Below are 26,578 nucleotides of genomic sequence, written 5' to 3' on the forward strand. Positions count from 1 at the left end.
AGCAAATGTTGGCATTTTGTTGGAACTAAGTGGTATATATAAAGCAAAGTGGATAAAATGTAAATTTATTCTATTATCTATAAGGCAACAAAGCCTTTGATTCAATACTGACTTTTGATAACTTTAATTCATTGTTTCTTTAACAGCATGCAAAAAAAGAAGACCGTATAGCTTAAATCTTGCTCATTTTAGAATTTAATTTAGTTGTTATCTGGGCAAAAGTTTGATAGTTGTTGTTTTATTTTGAAGCTTTATAGATACAGTTTAATAAACAGTTTTCTCATATGAAAAAAAAGACAAAACAATCCCTTGTAATTGCGACTTTTATTAAGTATACAGAAGATAACACTCTTATCATGTACAGATTGCCGTGTGCAGCCATTGTAAGTCATTATAAAGAAGCTGAGCGCTTTCTTGTAATCATGCTGTCATGTGTTTCTCCCTCCTCCTGTAAAAGGCAGTGGCTTTTACACACTTTTATTCTTGATGATATTTCCTTTGCCCCCCCCTCCTCCTCCCACCACCCTTTCCTCTGCTCTCCTTTCCTTTTAGGAGCCCTCCTCCCCTCCTCCTCCTCCTCCTCCTCCTCTCCACCCCTCCGTCATTACGTGTTGACCGGTCAGACCTGCCTCCCTCACCTCCCCTCCCCTCACCTCCCCTCCTTCTCTCCCTTGGTCTTTTTCTCTGGCTTTTTCCAGGCTTCATGTCATACCACGGCTAATTCCTGAAATTCCTGCCCTCCTCTCGCTTCAAACAAACGGCTTCAGGAAGGAGACGAGGCAGCAGAAAACAAAGGGAAAAAAAAGAAAAACCTCACAGAGTTACTCTTCATTTATTAAAAATATATTTAATATTGCCGTACCTGCCTGCCTATCTGACTGCCAAGAGTCCCGCCAGGTAAGCTCCTTGTGTGTTTTCTAATATTTGAAACATTTAAACTGCGTCTTCTCTCGGTGGATAAACTTTCACTTTGTTAAATATTGTGGATGTGAAGTCAGTATTTCACACTGCTTTCTCTCTGAATCCTCCTCACTCACTGTCGGAGATAACATTCCTCAAATATCTCACATTTCTTCGCTCAAATTCCTGCATTTTTTTTCTTTTTAATTCCACCGCTGGAGTGTGTGTGAGCGTGTGAGCGTGTGTGTGTGTGTGTGTGTGTGTGTGTGTGTGTGGTGTGACTTCCTGTGCTGGCAGCCGGAACTTTTTCTTGTCTTTTGAAGGAATAACGTCATGGCCGTGCAGTCAAACATTAGCCTGTGTCTGGGTGAAGTTTTACACCGCGAAACTGGGATCATTTAAATTGTGTGTTTATTAACTCGCACGTTTAATTCCGAGTTTTATTTTCTTCTTCTGTCAACAAGTGCGAGCAGACTGGAAGTGGCTTGAAAACAGCAGCTGTGTTGTTGTGATTTCTCATCTAATTGTCTTTTGAGATAATGAAAATATGACGCATTGTGTCATTAGTGCACGAAATAGAATTTAGATAATTTAGGTAACTTTAGTAAAAGTAAAACCACTGTGTGAAAATACTGGCACAAGGTTTCAAACATACACTCAAATACATGTCTACTCAGTGGCAGAAGAACAGAAGAAAAAAATGCAATTACATGATATAAAAATACTCAATTAAAAGGTAAATTTGGATGTTGAAAGTGAAATAGTATAATCAAAATGTAGGCCCACTTAAAATCAATCAGTCAAATGGTATTTATATAGCACCTTTCAAATCAAATGCAATTCAGAGTGCGTCACAGTTTGAAGAAGCAAAAACAAGAACAACATATGAAATAAGAAAAAAATGGATCTTAAAAAACTAAAAAAAAGTATAAACCATAAAACAGTAATAGTAAGACACTACATAAAAACCAGATTTTAAAAATCTGCTTTTAGTTAATGTGTAAAAATATCAATATCTCCAGCTCCTCTCAGATCCTCCGCTGTTCCAGGGTTTTGGGGTGTAATGGATAAAAGCAGAGTCACCAAATGTTTTGAAGTAATTACTATGCAGGAAGATGTTTTCTGTGTTGTATTATTATATTCATTCAGTTATTATATATGTTTGATGCATTTACATCCAAAAAGCATTGTGATGTTATCACTGGCCAAAGTGGAGCGGTTTTATTTGTTTTTGTATTTTTTTATTTTTATTTTTTTTAATTATTTTTTTTGCAGTTTCATGTAATTTATTTATTAAAAATTAAAATTTCTTCAAGTAAGTAATAACTACCTTTCTGATACCTAACGTGCAGTAAAAAGTACACTGCCGTGTTAAATGTGGTGAGGTTGAAGTACACAGAAGCAGCAGGCGAAGCAAGACGAACATATTTAAAGTGAAAGTCTCACTGGAGAATTGCGCTTGAGTGCATTACTGAAATAAAGTCGAGTACATATCAGTTAATAAAGTGTTAAAAGTAAAGGGACTCCTTATGCAGAAGGCCCCCTTCCTTGTCAGTATATTATCATCTCATATATATATTAGTCTTATGCATTCATTAAGCTGTGAGCAGTATTTCAGGTGTTGCTGATTGGAGTTGAGCTTATTTCAACTAAAAATGTTTTTGCAAACTGATTGTGTGACTTGTTTTCAAAATCTGCAAATCACTGTTAAATTAAGAGTAGTATAAACACAAAAAGGTACAGTTATGAAGTACTTGTTAATTTCTTAAGTAAAAATGCTCGTTATTGTTGCTGTCTACCCCTGTGCTCAGTATATAAGTATTATTTTTGCTGTGCATGGATAGTATTCTGTTTTATGTGCATGTCTGCTGTTACTAACACTGACTGTATAGTGACTCACAATAAGTGCATTGAACTGTAAACAACATGTTCAGTGCTACACCACAAGTGCTTAGAGGTTTTGTTTTTGTTTTTTTAATTTATTAAGGGGAGAAGAGCAGTGATGTAAGTCATAAATATCTTTATTTGTAGTTCAGGGGGAAATATTAAGACATTTTACTCCACTACATTTATCTGAAAACTGTACAAATTACTTTGCAGATTAAGATCTAACATAACAATATGATCAGTTTATAAGATATAATAAATTGTAACCAGTTAACCTAATAGTATAGAGAGTAGTTAAAATTAGCGCCGCCTTTGTCAAATACATGATATAATAGTTTAGGCTGATTTTGCCGACATTATACCTGTACTTTTACGTTGTACCTCAGTAAGATTCAGAATGATTTTTTTTTTCCTGTAGTAGAGTATTTCTACCTTATACGGCTGTTTTTACTTGTAAAAGATCTTAATACTTCTTCCACCACTGGACGGAAGTGGTGGTATGGGGAGTCTGTCGTTAACTTCATACAGGACAGGTGTCTCCAAAAGCAGGGTTAGAAAATAAGAAACCCCATAACTGCAAGTAAAATGCTTAAATGCTGCTATATCCTGGTGATACACACTTGAATAAAACTTGACTTGTTAGTGTAGATGTTGGGCTTTGAATCAAACATATCTTCACTCTTTTTCATAACTTCCAGAGTGATGTGGTTAACCTGATCGTTCTGTTTTGTGAAATACCGCAAAGAAATTTCCAATGTGTCGGAGTACAAAGACGCATAAAGTGATGTTTAGATGGGTTGCTAGTGATTCATAATAATTAATAAACGTTCTGATCATTCATTCAATCACTGGATAAGCTGTTTGCTCTACAAAATGTAAGGAAAACAGTGAAAAATGCCGATCACTAGTTCCCAAAGCCAAGGTGACCAAAGTATCCAAATCTATTGAATTTATTAAACTAGACAAAGAAAAACAGTAAATATTCACCTTTTAAGAAGCTGAAAAATTTGGGTGCTTTTGCTAAGGAAAATTGCTTAAAGATCTTGTGATAGACTCAACACAATACAAAACTTTACCAAATGTGCTTCTCTAAAAATTCCATCTTGTGTATTATTGTGTGCTGTACGTCTTTGTGACAGACTTGATATTGTACTACTCTGTACAACTGCGGAGTGAATATTTTCAGTCAGGGTTGGAGATGACTAACACAGGGCTTGCTGGGTTGTGTGTGTGTGCGTGTGTGTGTTATGATGTCTCGCAGGGCAGCTGAGAAGAGTGTGTTTTCCAGAGCGGCAACAGGTGGATTGGGGCATGATGACAGTGTGAGAAGGGGGGTTGTGGGGGGGTAAAAAACACACCTGTCAAAGCCTCCTCATGAGGTGTCTGACAGCCAGAAGAGTTTGGTTTTTTTCCAGGCCTCGGCCCCTTTTGTTTTCAAGGCTTTGTGTTCAGACAGATACTGATATTGTCATGTGAACTCTAAGGTTGTGTTGTTTGTGCTGCAGTGGTGTGTGTCTGTTTGTGTGTGGGTGGATGTGACTGGGCCTTGAGGTGAATGGGTATGTTTGTGTGGGTGAATGAGTGGAGCAAGCAAGAAGGGAGGTAAAATGAAAGGATGAAAAGGTGTGTGAGCTATCTTGGAAATTTTTCAGTGTGTTTGTGTGTGTTGCCCTGAGACAGGTCCTCTCCACAGCGGAGGAGTTTTTTTTTTTTTTCTGCTGTGCTCATCCCACATAGCGATCATTCCTCCTCCACTCGCACGAGAGAAACGAATAATGCCTCAGATATGAGCCTTGTAGAACAAAGACTTTCTGCCCCCCCCCCCCTTTGCTACCAACAGCGCTCTGCACCCACAGCTCTGTGCAGAGTGTGTGACTGTGTTGTCCATTGATTCCAGCCAGTCTGATGGATCTTTCTGTTGGATTATCTGGGGCTGATCTGATAGACTCTCTGTCCTCTTTGGCTCCAACTCATTTTCAGTGGCATAGAGAGGACAGAGGGTCAAGACTCGCCTGGTTCGATAGATAAGGCGTTGGAGCGACAGTGAGAAATAAACAAATTGCAGCTTGTATCATTTTTTATAATTGTATCAATTTTTTCTCCATTTTTAAACTTGTCACAGCTGTTTTTTCGGACAGTTGGGGGCATTAGAAACAAGCTGTAAAACAAACCAACTTTATAAGGCGATAATATTTCAAAAACTTATTAGCACTCATTTACATAGCCAGCAGGTACGTAGTTACCTTAGCAATTATCTGAAATTGTTTACCGCCACCTAAGTTCACTCCACTTTCAGCTCTGTTTTGGTTGCTACTAGCTCCTGAGAGAAATATCTGGCTCTTCAGCAGGGCTGCAAGTAATTATTATTTTTACTGATTGATATGCTGATGATTTTCACAAATATTTGTTTGGCCAGTCAATTGTGAAAAGCTATCCTATGAGGTTTGTCACTGTTGAGGTTGATGTCCTTTAATGCCTTTTTTTGTCTGACCAACAAAAAACAAAAAAAAAAAGATCTGCAATAATGTGAAGAGAAAAGCAGGGAATTGTCATATTTGACAGGCTGAAAACAGACATTTAATTACATTTCTGCTTGAAAAATGACTTAGACCATTAATTGATAATCACAATATTTGCTGATTGTCAGAAAAATAACTTGCTAATTCTTGATAGCGAGATGTTTCTATCTTGGGGTGCCGTCTAGCTCAGTGAGTAGAGCGTCAGCCCCATGTGGGCCGGGTCCTGTGCAGTGGCTAGGGTATGACCGTCACCCCCATTCTCTCTCCCCCTTTACTGTCACTCTCTAGCTGCACTATAATAAAGGCAGTAAATGGCAAAATTGATTATTTTTAAAATCTTACAGACTGATCGATTGAATAATAAATAAAATAACTGTTAGAATAGTTGGTTAGTCATGTTGTGTGTCAACGATATTGTGTGTTTCAGTGCGTGAATGTGTGTCTGAAGGCGATGTTTGTTCTCTGCATCTAAATGAATCTTTAACATCTACACTATGTTGTACATGCACATGGCCATGCATATGTGTGTGCATATACAGTATGTGTGTTTGTGTGTGTGTGTGTGTGTGTGTGTGTGTGTGTGTGTGTAGTCTGCAGAGCTTGGAGACTCCCACTGGTGCAGCCCAGTGGGACTCAGTGCCAGAGAACATGTGCTCTCAGCAAAAACCCAACAAAACAAACCCGTTTGTCTCCGCCAGCTCTCACTGCGACTTTCCATCGCATAGCCTGATCCTCAGACTGTGTTTCCTGCCTTTACATTCCCGGCCTGATTAGTAGAGATTGTGACCAGTTGAGTACACACACAGGCTTACACACACACACACACACACACACACACTCACCAAATACACACACAAATGTAAGCCCAGACATACATGCATAGATGCAGTGTGTGAGTGGGAGCAAGTTGTTTTCTGGAGTTTTGAGCATGGCAGACAAACACAAACCTACATGAATAATTAAGGCTTTGTCCACCCTTCAGTTTTTTATATTCTTACTTTAATATTAACCTGTACTACCTCATGCGCTGATCTTTGCTCTTCTTTCTATTGATTGCTTATAATGATTAAATACCAACAGGACAAAGAGTTTACACTGCAGCCATGTTAGCAGCTCTGTGAGGCTATATGAAATTAAGGCACTGTTGTACTTGAGCTACATGATAATGTTCATCCAGTAACAATGACATAATGCGTATTGCGGATGTCTGTCACGATGCCCTGCGGACCAAAAAGACTTTTTCCCATTGACCTAACTGGGAAATAGATGTTCGTAAATCAATGGATAAACTTTTTAAGGATCACAACACCTCAAAAATGACTCATTTTACAATCTGAATTTGATCCATTCAGTCTGATAATATTTGGAAATTCTAGAAGAGTTGCATGATTAAATTATGTTATCCCCATTTAAGTTAGCAGAGTGCTAAACCGGAAGTCTCTTGTTTACCTGTTTTATAGTATAATTAAGCAGACACAGTGCCAATTATCTGGGTAATTTTATATGTACAGTTGAGAATTATGGTTTCATATGCCATTGAACAACCTTTTATTTTGAAAGAGCAGGGTCCTGCCTCCAACACTGTATCCAGTTCTCTCATCAATGGGAGGAGCATGAATATGTGAACAATTTTTTCAAAGGAAATTCACTTAATACTTTTCACTCAATCCACTACAGTTGTTGAGATATTTTAGTCTGCACCAAAGTGTTCAACCAAATGTCCGCCTGACATTGCCTTTCATAGGGCCATGCTAAAAATACCAAAAACTGTATAATGCACTCACTGCCCTCGTGTAGCCTAGCTAACCTCCCACCTGGCTGGCACTGGGCCAGGGCGAAGGTGAACCGAGGCTCAGCTACCTGCAGCTTCGTATGTTCTTTGCCTCTGTGTCAGTATGTGTGTGTATGTGTGTGTGTGTGTGTGTGTGTGTGTGTGTGTGCGTGTGTGTGTGTGACTGTGCGAAGTGAAGGCTTTTTTTGTTTGTCCACTACAGTGTGTGTGTGTGATGTATTTCAGAATTGCATATAAACCGGACGGTTTCAGCGAGTGTGGGTTTAAGCATCTGTGACTCAGGTCACATGTGATGTAAATGTGTGGGCCCCTCTTTGTTCAAGTGATATTTTTCCTCATAATTTGATGCAATGTGTGTGTTTGTCTCAATTGGTCTGTGAGCGTGTGTGTGTGTGTGTGTGTGTGTGTGTGTGTGTGTGTGCAGTTGTGTTAAGGGGTGGGAGGCAGTTTGGGGGGTTACGTGGCCCCCTGACCGCAGCACCAGCTGGGGGATTATCCCGTTGAGCGGATACAGGGAAGAGGGGCCTTGCTGGGGGTGGATGAGGGGATGGAGAGGGGGGCGCTTGTGGAGTAGGTGGAGGGGGGCTGTTTGAAGGCATGGCTTAGGTTAATTAACCTCCTGGACACTTTGACTGAGACACAGTGCAGCACATTAATGGTTTACGGCCTCCACAGTTCTCGCAGTGACCTACAATGGCCCTGAGCTGGAGCTGCAGTTTGTTTAAAACCAGTTACAAAACAAATGGAAATGTCAAAATTGAGTCATGTTTTATAATTTATTTTTGAGAGTTTTGTTTTGATTTTTAATGAAGCCGCTGGCTCACTGTTGAGTAGCTGGTCGGCTCGTGATCAAGATTAGGGCTTATTGGATTGTACAACAGAAAGATTAACTAATTTGAGTTTTTATGTGTGTGATTTTAATTCAGAAATGTTGTATTTAACTTGATTTAGCTTTGCCTTTATTAAAGGTGAGAATACTAGTGTTAGTAGCTGATTAGCTCTAATTGCAGGCATATCTCCTATTTAGGTGATATGATATGTGGGGGAATAAATCACACAACTGCAAGTTAGACCTATAGCAAAACTGTTGCATGTTGTCTTTATGTAATTAAGTCAGGTCATTGAACTTACTTGTTTGAGTTCTTTATGTATTCAGTGATTTTGATGTGTTTCTCAATGGCAGATGTTTGAGTTTGCAACAAAATTATTAAATATCCACAGTACAGTTTGTATAATGGCTCTTTGTTTTGGATAAAGTCTTATTTTCTGATTTTTTTTTCAGTGCTGAATCTTTTTTTTTCACAGAAGCTGTAAAAGCAATCAGTCATTAAATCTTCACAGCCTCTTGAGAGAGGACTTGTTAATTAGTTGATTATGAACAACGTCACACTCACTTCAGTGTGATGTTGGTTTAGATTTTCTTTTAAGGTCACATTGAGTTCAAAGGTTAGACTGTTACTTTCATATTGTCCACCAGTTAATTGAGAACTTTTCTAGGGCTGCAATTATTGATTATTTTCATTTTAAGAAATCTCATTTTTCGTATTTATTGATTAGTCGTATAGTCGATAAATTGTTCGAGAATACTGAAGTATGTCCACAGTTTATTAGAGTCCAAGGTGAAGTATTCAAATGTACTGTTCAGTCCATACCAGTGCTCCAGATAATTAACAGTAGATTGACTAGTCAACAAAGTAACTAATAATTTCAGCGATAAATATTTCCATTTTGTAAAAAAGACCTAAACTGCTTCTTTTATTCAACTAACAGAATAAACCTGTAAATATTTAAAGGGAAAATTTCCAAAATCAAAAGTACCTGTTCAGTGCAATGGAGCTGCTCGTCTGGCACATGCGCCAAAAAAAAGCTATGTTGTATTTTCTTCAGAGCTATGTGGTCCACTGAATATGCACTGTAGTGTTTGTCCTTCTGAATCCGCCCAACTTCTCTCTCACTTTATAGACTTTTTACAGTGTGATGAATTGGCAGATTTTAAAATTGCTTTTCTCGGATCCAGAAAAGGTGGTGAATTGTCCCTATAATTTATTGTTACAAAACGAAGCTTCACCAGTTCACTCATTAAATATTGTATGTTGTCCGGTAATTGTTATCCTGAACACCGTTTCATGTGATTTGAATTCACCAAGTCTGCATGAACATGTATAACAATAACAATAACAATATATATATACATAATATACATAACAATATTCATCTTAATATAAAAAAGAATTAATTGTGTATCTGCAGGAAATAGAAGTTGTTGTTGTCAAAGAGGACTGTGACGTGGTGTGGTGAGTGCAGCTCTGAGTTTGTCCAGTCTACTCTCTAAAAGTGTTTTTATATGAGTGTGTTGGTGTTTTGTTTGCGTGGGCATAAATCTATTTTATCACTGTACGTCTACATCTGTCTATACATGTGTGTATGTGTGAGAGAGAGATGGGGAGAATGGCTGACTGGCTGGATGCCTTACAGGAAGTGCTGTGGAACATCAGGGGTCTCAGAGGAAGACTGACGGGGGAACTGGACAGGCTGGAGAGTCTTACTCACTTCATATAACACACTGACTCACTCACGAGATCACTACAACCTTCTCAACCATAGCCTCTCCATTGTAGACCCCTGTGCTGCCTTCACACGCAACACACACACACACACTGACGTTTGGGATTATAAGTGACGTATTGGTCGCTGCTTTTCTTTTTATTGCCCTAAAATGGACATTGGGGTCTCTCAGTTGCACAGTGGCAGGAAAATGACACACACAAAGCTCTGTTTGTATTGACTCATGAGTCCTTTTCTTCAATGTCTCCGTCCATCCTGCACATCCACCGAAAGGAAGAGGTGGAGACGACGTCTGTCTCGATCTCTCCTCCCGAATGTTTAATGCGCACATCCTAAACAAACTGGCGTGCAGAGAAAACAGGATATGAATCTGAATCAAGTCAAACATGCCCATGCTGTCACTCGTCTCTGGATCTCACTGCTGTGTTTTTCTGTCATAAAGACTCAATGGAATGTCAAGTTAATCCTTTTAATTAGTCAGCTGGTTATTTTAATACTCCCACACCCAAAACAAGGCACAAACACATTGATTAGAATCTCCACTGAGGATCTGTAAGTTTAATAATACAGTCAACTGCAGTACTGATGAAGAAATGAGCAACATAAAAAGCCTCCTGGCCTTAATATCCTGGTATGATCCTCCGTGGCATCTGTGTCTAAGTGTGTCTGAGGACGCTGATCCTACTTTAATGTGTCTCCTCATTTGTTGACTTTAGGCCGCTCCTGCACCCTCCTCCTGCTGTTGTCTCAACACTAGGTGCCACTTTATTTGTTTTCACTGACCTGATTAATGATCTGAGGTGTTTTTACAAATCGGGATTAGCAGCAGTGAGGCTGATGTGATCATCTTCTGTTTCATATGACTGCCTTAGCAAAGCAGCGGGTTGTCACCTGTTCTCAGTGACCTTTATTTTACTGGTGTGGGGCAGTGTGGGGAAAAAAATGTAATATCATAATGTTTTTGACCAAATACCTCTGTTGATATTGCTATGATGTTTTAGGGTTGACCATTGGTGCTTTCACAAAAAATGTAAACAATGTGATTTTTGATAAATAATCATCAGTAATGTGAATATTATGACAAGGTGGGTAAAGGCACACAGCTAGAGCAGTCTAGTGAGTTTAGAAAATTGCATTATTTTACTGTAACACAGCCTTGAAAACTAGGAAAAAGAAAACAGTAACTGAATTATCATATCCAAAATCTAAGACCATATTTAGTCTCATTTCACAATATCAATAAAATACTGACATATTTCCCAGCACTGAAACCACCTCAACCTTGTTGTAAGTTAGATTTTAGTGTCGTTCATGTCTTAATATAATGTTGAAGGATTACATTGTCTTCAAATTTTAGGTCCCTTGATGTTTTGATACCCTGTCAAACTCTATCAGAGAATCTCAAAACAAACATAGTGAGCAGTTTGAAGGAGTGAAGAGCTGTTTTTTGCATTCCTGAATAGTTCACATTTTTTTGTGATTCATATGGGTCTGTCAATTTAAAATATATATCAGTAGTTATTTATTTCTGACTATTAGCACAGGAAAAGTAATTGTCAATAAAATGTCGGAAAATTGTGGCATATGCTCTGTGTAAGTTTACCGGAGCCCAAAGTAACATCTTCAAATGATATGTCTTATCCAAATCCAAAAAATGTTTGGCTTTTTTTGCAATCGCTGGATTATTAAAATACTTCCTCATTAACTTCCTGTCAATCAAATAATCCTTGCAGGTCTTCTCAGTATGTCAGTACACAATATCAACTGACTTATACATGACTTATTTATATTATTACTTGTCAAACTAAAACATTTACAAGCATACTCAGTGTGCATCAGTAACGTCCTTGTCCGATAATTAACAAAAAATGTTGTATTTGTTTTCTACATAGCAATGAGTAACCCAGCAGCCTAACAGGAGGAACCCATGAAATCCTTGTAAAATTTTTCCTGAATAAATCTGCATTTGAGAAACTTCTCTTTACGCAGCATCATGTTAATTGCCATACTTTTCTTGTTTTCCCAGCACTGCGCTGCCTCATCCTGACCATCATCATTATCATCACATCTGTGGATTTCGTTCAGGCAGGCCTACTGGTCTCTCCCTTTCTCCCATCATCTCCCTCGACCCAGACCCTCCACCCTCTGCTCCGTGGTCCCCTTTCCGTCGTCCCACCACGTCTGCAGAGTGGGTGCCGGCTCCCTCCCCTAGGGGTGGGAGTGACGAGCTGGGGGATGCGCTCGACAAACCCCTGGAGAATGATGCGGAGGGCGTGTGGAGCCCGGACATTGAGCAGAGCTTCCAGGAGGCCCTGGCCATCTACCCACCCTGTGGCCGCAGGAAGATCATCCTCTCTGATGAGGGCAAGATGTACGGTACGCCCACCCCTGTCGTTTTACTGTCATGCACCTTGTTCTTCTTGAATGGGATGATAAACTCAAAACCTTAACGGGACTGAGGCATGCAAAACATTCAGCTGAGACATTACAAATAATTTTGATTATGTCCTAGTGTGCTAATTATTTTGTTTTAAATGTCGTAAAGCTTAAAGGGCATTTATTATTTACCACACTAACTCAGTTTAAAAGTTTTGAAATGGCATTAAATTTGGTGAGGGGTGCATATTGACTTGTCGGGACTGAAACCACAAATTCTAGGACCTAGACTTTACATGAGACATACTGGTACATACTTAGGACTTGACTCAGAAAAGCCAAAACCTGAAACTTAAATGTGACTTGCAAAACAGTGCTGTGAAGGAATCTTTATGCATTAGTTGTGCCCTAATAGTCAAAACAACTCAGGCAGGATCTGGAATGATGAAATCTTTTAGTATATTGTTTATAGTTATTGTTTTTTTAATTAATCACAGTTTTGGCCTGGACAAACCACAAAAGAGAATTGCAAATTTTTGCGGTAAAATCAATGCAACCCAACCGTAATTAGAAGATCCAGCTGAGGAGGATAAATTAATTAATTTCATAAATTTAAAAAAATGGCATGTTGCGACATTCACTTTTATTTTACTTCCCCTGATGGAGGAAAATCTGTTCCAAAAAAGAACAGTGATTTGCAGACTGTTATGAGAAGACCAGAGCCATACTGTAATAAGAGTTTGTTAACAAAGTGCAGCATAGTCAAATGTTCTTAATAAGCTCTCACTCATTTTGTTGTACCAGTTATATTAATGGTACAACATAATGAAATCAGCCACAAATTATACATCTTAACAGTTGCTAAATACAAAAAAATGTACTGTTGAATTTTTACATAGTATATATAACTTAAATCAGCAGGCAATGTCATGCCCTTCTTTCTGTCTCTTTTGGAAAGACATACAAGCAGAGCTGTTGTCATCTGTTTTTGTGTGAAATGAAGCTTTGGATTGTTTCTCCCTCTCTGCCGTATTAGTCTTGCAAGTTTCCAGCAATGTAGACATCATTTTGACATCACTATTTTGCGTTGCACAAAAACATGCAGGTATTAATAAAAATGAATTGAAAAGCTTTGAGGCATATGATTACGATGAATCGAGGAATTCGGAACCGGATCTCGATTCCCATCCCTACCCAATGTATTTACTGTAGAATTACTTAATGGAAATACTAAAGCCTGTCATCATTGGCTACATAACCAAGAGTATTTTCCTCTTTAACCAGCTCGTTGAGTGTGAAGAAATGGTGATAAATAGCCCGTCCTGCTACTTCTAAAGCAGTGGAAAAACATCACTGTGGGGGTTGAGATTTCACTATCTTGTGGATAAAAAGTTGATAAAGATTCACATTAATTTTAGATGGACATCAGGCTTTGAACCTCTCGTCATACAAACACTGTCTGCTGTATATAAACCCACAACACATCTGCAGCATTGTGAAACGAGAACAGACAAATGTTTGCTTCCGCACACTTCTCACTGTAAACTGCATTTCATGTGGACAGACAATTTGTTTCACATACTCTCTCCCACACACACACCCGTTCACCACCACTCCTTCGTGTTCATGTTTCACATCACTCCTGTTTCCTGTACAGCTGTCAGCTCCACTTGGTCCCATAGTGTACAGTGTGATGGCGCACACACTCGAATCACTCATTCTTCTACACATACATACACAACCTGCCTCTTATGCAGACCTTGATTTGTTCCTAAATCAAAAGCTATGATATTGACTGAAAATTAAAACAATAAACTCAGGAAAATGTCTTTATCTCATAAAGCAAAGCTGCATTTCTGTCCAACTCTTCCAGATCTATAACAATGACAAAACAGTGAAGAGTAAAGCATTAAACTGCGACAGTCAGCCTCATGAACATGCAGTGAGATGTTTGGGCCAGACCTTTGTCCCCATTGTATTTCTGGCAGTGATAGTGGAGGGCAGTTTACAGTATTCCTGTTACCAGAATTAGCTCCAAATCCCTTACCCCAAACGGGTTCACAGGAACAGGGGATAACTTTTACTTCCCTCCTATTAAATGGCATGGGTGCTAACTTTGTGTGTTGTTGCCTCGTGTAATCTGTCAGATATTTTGTTGGGGTTTTCCACACTAACTGCAGCCTGACCAGATATCACATTGTTCATGCTATTCAGCCATATATCATTGATTCTTGAGATGGTTTTGCCTTTTATTTAAACCTTAAATAATGACTTGAGGTTTGGAGCAGCAGCATGACTTCAGGTCTTCCCTTGTTGAATCTTTGGGTAATGTCTGTGTCAAGCAGGTGTTGGAAAGGTGAGGTGACATTCTTCTACGACACCTTGCTGAAAGATGTTTAGGAACAGATGGCTCGGCCATCATGTGTCGTCCTCCTGCCCTGACCGTTTGATAGTGGATCTGCTTGGTGGAAAACGGGCGGACGGTGGTAGCGGCGCTATCAGACAGCCTCTGTCATCGCCTTGTTTTGTCACTGTGCCAGACAGCTCCTTTAACTGTTGGCTTTGCCTAGCTTAGCTTAGCCACCTATTGAGGTCATGGCCATCCTCTGATCAACGCTTAAACCCTTATAAAGCCTGTAATAATAGTTGGAGGCGGGCAGGGGAGAATGGGGCAGGTGGCTCATTCTGTGTCATGGGGATGGGGGGGCTGGATGAGGAAAGGTGTTGGTGAAGGTGGGGGTTTGGCAAGGCAGGCACTGAGGTGCCCCTTCCTCCCTGTGGGGGTCAGGGGCAGGTGATGCGCGCCAGGGAGCGCGTTGGCCCGCCAGGAATGGCATGTGCGCTTGGGAGCCCGGGGGTTCAAGGCAGCTCGCCTGTAACCCTAAACCAGAATAGACGTTTACCCTTTGAGCGCCTGGAGGGGAGGAGGACGGGTGGACAAATAAACACCAAGGTGGGCAGTGGTGTCTTGGATGGCCTCGGGGCGTAGCAGAACTATCACACACCTGTCCCCAGTGTGTGTGTGTGTGTGTGTGTGTGTGTGTGTGTGTGTGTGTGTTTTGGAGTGAGAAAGGTAGAGGTTGCTCCCTGCTATTTCTGTGATTTACCTCCCCCATATCTCTTGGTTTCAGACTCCATGTCACACTTTGTCCTTTCTGAACAACCTCTTCTCCCTCCTGTCAGTCTTTCAGTTGGTCCGTCTGCCCTTCAGTTCACCTCCAGCTGCTCCCTGAGTTCAACCTGACAGCCTTGCGGCAAATCCAGATTTATGACTTGAGAATTGAGGCAACACTGAGCTTGTGCGTGACCCACTATGCCCCCATAACAGCGCCACCAGCCCTTCCCTTGCAGCCCCTGCAGCTCCCCTGTCCTCCCCTTTTATCACCATCCCCGGGGTCACAAGTGGCCAACAACTCAAGTCATTCAAGCAACCACAATCAATGCAAAACCACTTTGAAGGTCTTTAGTGTTGTTAATGTTGTTAAAGCGCTGATGGGTGGTCTTAAATCAGGTATCTTAATCAAATATCAACTGAGAATATCTTTAAAGGCATACGTGAAATGGTGAGGCGATGACTTGATGGTTTTAGAGATATTTAGTCTTATTGCGTGGACTAAATATGGATACATAGACAAAACAAACTTCCAGCAAACTATCTGTTGGCTGTGAGCGACATACTCTGAATTTTAGGTTGAATTCCCCTCTGAGGAATGAATGCCATTCTTTGCTAAACAATATGATATTGAGTCTCTGAGCAGCGAAACAGAGGGAATGTGTGCTTCTATCCATTGTAAATTCCTCAATTGAATGGAATGTTTTTTAGCCCATATTCCACGTACATTCATCACATTTATTTCCCATAATGCCGTGCATAGCGCTGGCCCTCGCGCCCATTACTCAACAGACCTATTAGCTCGCTTATTAGGGACGGTGTCACGGATATTGTGGCGGTTATGTGCTCCGGCGGTAATTCGACATGCATCTGCCAAGGAAAACATTTCCTGCCTTGTGTGGCTCTCAGCGAGAGACGTGCCCTGTGGTCTGACCGAAGGCCTCATGCTGCAATAATGGAAAAACAGTCCTAAACTTGTAGTGCAGTGGAAACCAGTGTGCTGACAGCTCTCACTAAAAGAATGTGGCACTGGAAATATGATTATCTACCCTCTTTAGTTAGTGCCATATAACTGCTATATTAATTTATGTGCTGCTTTTGCAGTCGTAATCCTACTTTATGATGTCTTTGGACTAATTTTTATTTTGCAGCATTAAATATTGCATCACATGCAGCTGTTTGGTTTCGTCACACTTGATTTCCTAACATCTGTTAGAGGAGCAATTTTCTCACATTTTGAAGGGTCCTGCTTCCTGTTAAAAAAAGCAATACTTGTTTTAGTGCAGTGAAAAGTCAACAATGTTTTGCTCAGTAGTGGCTTATTTTTCTCTTAGTGCAGAACAAAGAATACCCACAATCATGCCTCCACAAAGCTTCGCTTGTGCAACATGTCAACCCCATTGTCGGTTTTTGTCGGGAGATACAAATATGTTTTCGTCTTAAGTGGTTTTCATTAAAGAATGTAATGTTAAGTTCAATGGAAAGAAACGGTGAGTCCTCGTCTGGGTTCAAGCTTTGGCAGTAAAGTGAGAGATTCACTAGTGACCTTGACCTGTTGACCTTTAAAGAAGCCTGAGAGGAGTGTGTTTTCAAGTGGTTTTCCTTTGTAACGATGCCCCAGCTCTCTGCCTGAGGAGGTTCACTTATGCATTATGTGGAAGTCATTGTGGGTGAAAGTGCTAGGGACAGAAGTTTGTCTTATTACCATTTTTTTGTTGATTATAAAGTTGAATCAACACCTCTGTATAACTGTATAGTGGATATTGTGCTGAATATTAAAACTTTCATGGAGGTAGGATTTATTTCAGGACTGCTGTAGTAAAGCCCAGTAAAATCAAAGTGACATGAAAGCACTACTGGCAACAAAGGCTGACTGTTATGCCCCCTTACATCGCCTGTATTTTGGCAAAAAAGTTGCACTTGAACACACTGCAAAGACTGGAAATAGTCATGATGCCTTGTGCATCATTTTATATTTGTGCCTTCCAGCATATCTTTTCTTTCATTAGTATGGCAGACAAGTGGCTTATTTTACACTTGTGGGGGACATCTGAGCCTTACATGAGCCTCTGGATGAACCTGAACCTCCCATCATATAGTCCTCATGCCGACGACCAGGATCTCCTGGGATTTGATGCTCTGTGGAGGGTATTCGAGGGAAACCCCCCCCCCTGCTGACGATGGACTCCTGGGAATCTCCTGTTCCATGCTCCATCCATCTCAGTGACTCTCTTTCTGTCTGTACCTCTCTTCCCTAAATCTCAGGGTGTAACCAATAGGACATGGTGAGCAGTGACAGCCATGTAACAGAGATGTCACTGTCACTTTACCTCGACATCTCGGATCAGTAAGGTGGTAGAAAGATACAAACGGGTTGGGCATCTGTTGATCTGTCTATGGGATTAAAATACGTTGAGCCTTGCGATAACTACCTCCACATAAATCTCTGTAACTGCGAAGACACTCGTGGCAGGTTGTGTTAATATAACATGACATCTGATAAATTTACTCTCCTAGAAATACTATACTTTGTCAGAAATCAAGTGCAAACATTCAGCTTTGGCTCAGACAGCAATGCAATCGGTTGCTAAATGAATAGGAGAATCCCCTGTTTGCTAATAATTTCCAGATTTTTTATTCTTATTTTTGTAGTTACCTATAAAAACTGCGTAAAGTATTTTAGTACTAATTTTAGTAGAAATAGAGACCAAGTGCTGAGATTTTTGCTTTTAATGATTTTACTTTAAAATCAGTTTTGGATTTGTGGGGGAATTTTTGTGAAGTAACTGCTCCAATACATTTCTAATTTCTTTTTTAATGAAAGATTGAAACAATACATACCGATGTGCTGAATTGTTTTCCTGTAGAAGAATTTCACATTTTTGTATTTTCAGCAGCTGACCTACTGTGCACTGACTAAAAGTCTAAAGTTACACTAACCGGGCACCTAATTGAATTTAAACAAATAAATGATTGGAAGTGCACCAACTGAACACTCTCTCTATTTTATTGATTGTAGGCTATAGTTAGTACCAAATTACTTCTGGGAAACTTTCAAAAAATCATTGGAAATTTAAATCTCTTGAATAAAGTGGGTTAGTTTGTGGCCTCCTTTATTTGTGACGTTGAAAGTCTGAAAGATAAAATCTGCATGAATTCAAAATTACTTACATTTTGTGGAAAAATAACTTGACATTAACATTCTTTGAAAAGAGTACATAAGAATACATTAATAATAATATTAAAGAGTTAATATTTGAAAGTAAGAATGACCTCAATATGAGTGTCTACTGCTTGTGTTGTGTCACGCTTCCACACATCTTATCATGGTGAGTTAAAGCATTTTCCTTATGCCAGAAATACACCAGTCAGCAGTACAGTGCTGCTCGTTACAATAATTATTTTTTTTCTGCTAAACTAACCCCAACTTTTAGTTTGGCCGCATGTCACAGCAGATTTATATGGCTGCAACTCAGAGCAGACACTGCAGCTTTCCATGGCCATTGCATGGCAGCTCACCACAGGCAGCACTTCCAAACTGCTCGGTGTTTTTCCACATTATTTAATATGCAGGTTTCATATTTTTATATTTACACAGTCAGGTTTATAGCATATACTGAGAGAAGGGAATGAATCTCTATTTATGGATTTTTGATTAAAAACAACAACAAAAACAAACAACAGTTCAATTTATTTATCAGTGCATCAGAACTGGATGAAATATGAATACAGAAAATAATGTATTGATGCCAGTTATCAGTTTAAAAAAAAAAAAAAAAATCCAGTCTCTGATTACCATGACTGTCTTCATGTTGGATCAGCAGAGTTGTTGCATCTCTGGCTCCATACTGTCACAGTGCTTGAGTCATGGAGGCTTGTTAGAGGTCTTTTCAGAGCTCAGTGAGCTCTTTCGGAGGGGAAATAACACCCAGCCAAGACATTCCTGCAGCCTAAATGTGACCTTTGTTTTCCAGAGCAGAAACAGTGGGACATATGTGCTGTTGAGGGAAACGTATGGCTGGCAGATGTGTCTTCAGACAGGATGGCAGTTTGTAAGACATACAAGCACAAATGTACGCAGTGACCAAAAATAATTATAATTTAAGCTGTGTAAAAATTGTAGCTCAAGTACAATGGCAAGGAAGTGTTCTTCTATTCTGATGGCTTTATTATAAGGGGTAATTTCTTTTAAAATTAAATTAGAACTATACAGTAGTTAATAACATTATTGAAGGTGTAATTTAAAATTTTTTAAATTGTGGAATATGATTATGAAGTGATCACTCCCTGTGATATATGGTTGTCCATAAGGTGAATTTATGTGCATAGGAGATGTTGTACACACACAAACAGGACATGGGCTGATGTCGGAGCAGCAGATGCAGGGCTACTCAGTGCAGACCAGTCAGTATATAGGAATGTCAGGAATGCACGGGGCTGAGATGGAGAGAGAGAGACACACACACACACACAGAGAGAAAGAGAGAGAGAGAGAGAGACACACAGAGAGAGAGAGAGAGAGACACACACAGAGAGAGAGAGAGAGAGAGAGACACACACACACACAGAGAGAGAGAGAGAGAGAGAGAGAGAGATCAGACCAGGCCAGTGATGACCGCAGCTCCATTGGGGAAGGGCAGATTTACGACCAGCCAGGCCCAGGGGTTGACTTTGGAAGGGATACTATAGACCGCCTTCACTAACCCCGTCCACCTCTCTCTGACCTCCACCAACAGGCCTGAGGAGGAGGAGAGGACAGCCAGAAGGAAAATTGTTAAACATTGATTTTAAAGCCTTTTTGGATCATCACGGCTCCAGTAATTAAAACTTCAGTACGTTTTGATGTTTTTGATTGATTCCAGCATACTTAGTTTTTTCCTGAGGTACAAGCGTATTCAGATGTGACTGAAGTAATAGCTCATTCTTTATCAAACAAATGAAAGGTTTTTTTGATATGCAACAAAATGAACTTTCCACGGTTCATTATTCTCAGAGGGTCTCAAAGGTTCTGTATGCAACATTCAGAGTAATAATACAGCAGCATTCACTATTTGCTATGTAAAGATATAGCCATTAGCACCATTAGCTTTTACATGAATGCAGCTGTCACACTGAATATTCTGCTCAGACTTTAAAACTTTGTATGGAAATCAAAATGAATATTCATATTGAACAGCCAAATCCAGTTTGACTGGCATAATTCTCAGTTGCGTACAATCTTAGAAAATTTTAGTTTTAATTACAAAATAAAAATTTAATGGGTGAAGTTTTTGTTTGTTTTTGAGTGTGTCCTGTATAAAAAAGTGCTTTTTGTGTAGTCCTGCCTATGCCGCTATGATAAATTGCTGGCCGGCTTTACCAAACTTAGTTCTTATGATACATATATAGTTCCAACATCTACAAGCAACAAAAGTATTTCCTAGAAACTAGAAATTATGATGTTTTCAAGGTTGCACAATCCCCTGAACTCTGGATCACTCCGACAACGCTATGGCTGCGGTCAGTCACTTTTAATGCCCTTAAGAAATGTTTCCAGAATCAGATTTCCCCGAGACAAGTCCGTGACTGCAGGCAGTGTGATAAACAACATCAAACTGTGGACCAGTGGGTGATGGTATAATGTTCCTACTGACTTTCCTGCAGCCTTGGCTGGCACAAACTCCCTGTCTGTGCTACTCCCATTGGATATCATGATCTCATCGCTGTGTGACTGAGTCCCCTCTCTGATCTCATGGGTGTGTTGGAGGGTATTTTTGCTGGGGCCCTTCCCCAAGCACTTGCACTAGGAGTGGCAGGGCATCTGATACGAGACCATGAAGCGAAGCCTATTTGACAACCCATTAATGAAGCTGTTTACATGCTTGCAATACATACCTGTATAAATTTGAATGGGGATACCATCCTATTGATAAAGTAGTTTGTCCTTTGTTTCGTTGCTGATAGAAAATTTGTTTTTAATCATTTTTCCTGGGAAGAAACACTTTTTTAATTTAAATGTAGAAAACAAAAAAGTTTTTTTTTATTGCTTAGACTGTGAGACATGTTTGCATTTTCACAGAAGAACTTAAACAGCTTTTATTTCCTGGTTGTACTTGCTAAATATTGTGGCTTTCAGGTTGATCAAGTTTAGGCCAAGGAAAGGCTTCAAAAGTTTAAAATGTGTCTGGCTACCAAAAGTGAATAGATGGTTGGCTTTTCTGAATTCATGAACGTTTTTATTCATCTGTGAAGGCATGCTCATGCATCTGTGTCAACTACTTTGAAAATCCCTATTGGATTGGATACACAATGTACATCTCACTGTACACAGAGTGAAGTTTCCTGCAGATAAATTGCTGCCAACTGGAAGAACTCATTGCTGTAACGTGAGGAACTCGATAGAGGCAACCTAATGTTCATTTGAGGTCAAGTACTGCGAGGACTTTGACAAAGCTCTCTGTTCGTCTTTTCAAGAGTTTTGATTGCGAGGAAATGTGGAACACTTTCTTAATCCTTTGGGAATTAAAGAAATATGCATTTAGGGGCTCAAACAATCGGCTGGCGAGTGCACCTCCCGATAAACACTAAACGGTTGAGGAGTTACAGCCCTGAAAAGAAAATAAGATTGAGACGGAATGAATGCCGCGACTCAGGCTGAAGTGTGTGTGTGAGTTTATGTCTATGTCTGTGTGTGCGTTTGTGTGTATAAACTGGAGTAGACGGCATTTGAGACAGGGGTTTAGTCCACAAAAGCTTCACACAAAGGCAGTTCTACAGTTGGGTAATATGGTTGTGTATATAGATGTGTGTGTGTGTGTGTGTGTGTGTGTGTGTGTGTGTGTGTGTATTTCAGGGGCTTGGAACTTTACAAGGACTCAGATCAACCTCTTTCTCCTCTTTTTCTCTCCAAACTAGCACTAGTTCATTTGTTTATTCATAGATAGTATGACTCTGCTGTATAATGTGAACAATTGTACCTCACTATATATTGTAATGACAGTTGGATAATGTTTTTACATAGGAAATGTTAAATGAAAGTGTGATACAATTTACTTTTTGATGAGGATAATTCACTCAGTATCGATATTGCTTTCCATGTCAGTATTTTCTTTTTGTACAATGGAAATGGTAGCCCAAACTACAAAACCAAGAGCTATTCTGCAAATTGCAAATATTTCTCTGCAGGTAATATGGTCTTTTCATAAAACTAGACTGTCTATGCAGCAGAAAGACATAAATACTAAATACTTGGAATTGGCGGCACATGACCAGAGAAAATAGAGAAAAGGTCTGAGGCATTTGCTTTTGCTCAAGAGGTAAAAACCCTAGCCTACCAGGATGTGCTGAGCTGCACTGGACCAATAAATGCTCCCCCGGTATATGATGTAATGCTAGTTGCCCATCCGAAACCAATATGGCAGCCAGCTGGCATAAACAATTTTGTATTATGGTTAAACAGTAAGCCAAAATATTTGTTAAAAAAAATCCGTGAGAAAAAGGCAGTGCAGCACTTAGTTTTTACTGTTTGACCTCAGTTCGGTCTGGGTGAACGACAGAGAGAGAGAGGCAGGTCTATCTCTCAATCTACTTCTATACTCTTCTATGCTCGTGTCCATGGTGGCAGCAGGTATACAAAAATGAGAAAGTATAATTTGTAGTTTGAGCAACCAGGTCACCAGGAAGTGCACCAGGCTCTGAAGCCAATTTTAGCGGTGGCCAAACAGTGGAATTACAACTTTCAAGTCCATTAAATGGTGACATTGGACCTAAAAAGACATTTTCCCATAGACTTACTCAGTGAAAAGACTTATTTAAATCAGTGGATACATTTTGTTTTGAGTTTTACCACAGTTCATTTACACATACTACCCAAACTGTTATCATACAAAGTTGGTTGAAAATTGGCAAAGTATCACTTAAGATGATCATTTAATATTTTTAAAAAATCTCATCCAAAACACAACTTAGAGTATGAACAAAATATAAAAGTAAAGCTCATGCATAATAACTAAGTAACCCAAAAAATCATGCTGATCATCCTCAGTGTTTATAGAGATCACATGCATTTTACTTGTGAAATCCATCTGAAGTTTTCTGTTCAGCCTTGAAAAGTTGTACCTCACAGTTTATGGAGGCAGACTGCTGGCTGATAGATTTCCCCCTGCTGGGTACACAAACTGACAGCTGAAATTGTTTCTTTAATGGCTTAGCAACAAAACTCAAATGCTTTCAAAAAGCATTAAGTAGAAATTAGCGTCTGTGCAAACTGCGGTGCACATGAGCACCGAGAGAAACGGTGTTTTAGATTCCGCGCAAAATCTGATCACTTTTATTGGCTGACGAAATCTCTGTTGGGCGTTCGGCCAAGCTTCAGGTTTCCTTGCCTCTCCGTTTGGGGTCACTTGATTGGCCAGAGTAAGATTCAGTGTGAGGTCTGACCCAAGCGTCGCTATGTAAGGGAAAATCTGACGGGTTTGTATCAGGTTGTGTGTCGTGACTGATCTGTGTGTTAATTCACATGGGGATGTGGTGCCAAGGGAAAAATGACCGTGTTTAAGAGGTGGTGCAAACTCTTATATGACTGTGTGTGTGTGTTTGATGTGTGTGTGTGAGTGGGCATGAGGAATCTCCTTTGAGTGCAAGAGTTGTGTGATGCACTCTGTAACCGATCTTTGGCGTGTTTCTCTGTGTTCTCCCTTACCTGTTTATAAATGGGCTATTCTCTATAAAAGGTTATTTACATTTATGATGAATCTATTAATTATTAATTATGTCTACCAAATGTCCAAAAATTTCCAAAGTATTGTAACAAATGCCCACAACAATGTTCCAGAGCACAGTGGGACTTATTTGAATTGCTTGTTTCATCAAACCAACAGTCTAAAACCCAAAGATGTTCAATTGATAATTATGTAAAACAAAGACAGGCAGTCATATTTGAGAAGCTGCAAGCAGAAAAAGTATTACATTTTTGTCCAAGAAATTACTTCATTCTAAGGTCCAGTGTGTGAAATTTAGGGGGATTTAATGGCATCTAGTGGTGAAGATTGCAGATTACAACCAGCTGAAACTCTCCCAGTCAGAATTCCGTTAGTTTTTATGGTTGAGGAGGACTTGCCTGGGAGCCTAATTATCTGCAGAGCTCTCTTCCTGCTGATGTGAAAATGGCTCATTCTGAGGTAACACATCACAATTCTTATTCTAAGGTGATTGTACACCAAAGAAAACATACTTATTACGTTATATTTCACTTCTGCCAATATATCTCCTTAAATCTTGCACACTGGACCTTTAAATGTGTGTGTATTTTTTGTAATACAGCTGCTAGCTTTTATACAGTCCATCTCACAGTGCATGGACTTGCATGGCAGTCCACCCAAGTCACATCATTGCCATTCAACACTGCATTCTCAACAACAAAAACTTCTTTTTCCTGAGCTACACTACATAAAAAGCATATATATAATTGTGAATACATGGTTATGCATGTTTTATTAATCTTAGTCATTAAACTAGAGGTTCCAAAGAAGAGGGTGAAAGAAGCCACATGACTGTTGCCCTCCGCTGTAACTGGAGACTCTGGATGGGGGGGAACGAGCACAAGATTTACTGCGGGCGTAAAGGCATATTCCATAAACATTGACACACACACCAGCTGCCTGGCTGCCTCACCAGACTGGGCCCCCTTTGGTCACTGGCCTGTAGTGTGTCTGACCTGAGTCCGGTCTGAGGATCGCATGGCTGCAGCCTCCACCTGCTCTGCCAATGTGACCTGTCTGTCAGCAGCGGCAGCACACAGACACACGGTCACAGTAGAGATGCGAACTCAGTGTACGCTCAAGGGGTCAGGCTGCTGCAAGCTCTCACACAGACAGATGTATATACATAAGGATATACTTACACTTGCAGTTTTCAGCGTTGACACATTCGACAGCCTTGACTCTTGCTTTGGGCACGTGTGTTTGTATGTCATCTTTACATGCATGCATGCAAACTCTTCCAAATATGTGCACACACAGACATGAATACAAACATATTTTGAGCAGTTAATTTACCTAATTATACAGTGACTGCAGTACACAAGTATTTGGATAAATATGTGGACAGAAATATACAGTGCGTATACATTTCATCATTCCTCCCACAGACGTGCAGAGCAGGCTCACAGATGATAAGTTAATAGTCAGCCTCAGTAAACATTTTAATCCCCTCACACCAAGAACATGCGCCTCATTAGTCCCTCACTTTCAGATCAAGTGCAACAAACCAGATGATCAGGCTTTCTTAAGTTTTTCCATTTATTTATTATTTAGGTTAGGGGAGATGGTGGGATAAAGCAGATAAAGTATACATATATATTGATAACAAAAGGCCTTTTTAAGCATAGAGAGATGACATTGGACTTTGGACTTAATTCATCCATCGGCATTTATAATGTGACGTGAATATATGTTCACTCAATCAGCCAGGAAACGTTTATAAAAAATATATATACGTGTGTGCGTGTGCGTGTGTGTGTGTGTGTGTGTCTATATGTATGTAAACATATATATGTACATGTATATATATAATAAGTAAATAAACACGCCACAGTACCCTCATACAATGGATTGTATGATGTCTAAAAGATTAATGCCCAACAAATGGTTTCATCACGTTAAGTACTCAATGTAGAGTTATGTGGGTTAGTTTTAGGAAAAGAAACATGACAACCATAAAATAACTGAAATTCACTTGATTCCACCAGACATAAACACTGGTCTCGTTGAAGAAAGACCTATGTTTTTTGACTAATTCATCACCCCAACCTATGTCCTTATGTGAACTTCCACTTTTTATATTACTTATGTGGGTTATACACGAATTCCGGTGCATTACTTTTCATAGATATACATATGGACAGTGCATGAAAACAGCCTGGCTGTACAGATACATAACATACAATAAACTCACTCTTACTTTTCCAACACGTATGTTTTTCTCTAACTTAAAAACTAAGGATCAGTAGTCTTTCCCCTATTAATTGTCACTTTTTAACATTCATTGTAAATATCTATAAGACCAATGGAAGATACAGTAATGCATGTTGTGCCATTTTTATCTCCTTATCCTTTTAATAATGAACTTTAATGTTCTTTCCCTACTCTTTAAAGTCTATACAAATTTGAAGGACAACTGCAGTACAAAATTATGTTAAATACTAAAATGATGTTTTCGGGTCCCTCACAGGACGAAACGAGTTGATTGCACGGTACATCAAACTCCGCACAGGGAAGACGCGGACCAGGAAGCAGGTACGTTCTCTGCAAATGCCATTTGAAGCAGCCCCTATTTTTGAACCCCTCCAGAAAAAGTCCTCTCCGTTGAGTGAAGTCCCAACATGCTGGGTAACCCCCCCTCAATTTCTCACTCCCTCCTACTTGGAGGGCTGGAGATGACGATTGATTT

At 39.7% G+C, this 26,578-nt stretch overlaps 1 protein-coding gene across 2 annotated transcripts in view; it reads left to right on the forward strand.

Moving 5' to 3' along the window:
• The first annotated feature begins 734 nt into the window (after window positions 1-734).
• LOC121949684 (transcriptional enhancer factor TEF-3-like) overlaps window positions 735-26,578 on the forward strand; it is a 43,409-nt gene continuing 17,565 nt past the window's right edge. For both annotated transcript variants that reach the window (XM_042495410.1, XM_042495411.1), the window contains exons 1-3: window positions 735-897; window positions 11,690-12,039; window positions 26,360-26,424. In XM_042495410.1, the coding sequence (XP_042351344.1) occupies window positions 12,033-12,039; window positions 26,360-26,424 (72 nt within the window). In that variant the 5' untranslated portion in view covers window positions 735-897; window positions 11,690-12,032. The remainder of the gene's footprint in view (window positions 898-11,689; window positions 12,040-26,359; window positions 26,425-26,578) is intronic.

This window comes from Plectropomus leopardus, chromosome 11 (assembly GCF_008729295.1).
Source record: "Plectropomus leopardus isolate mb chromosome 11, YSFRI_Pleo_2.0, whole genome shotgun sequence".
NCBI classification, from domain to species: domain Eukaryota; kingdom Metazoa; phylum Chordata; class Actinopteri; order Perciformes; family Serranidae; genus Plectropomus; species Plectropomus leopardus.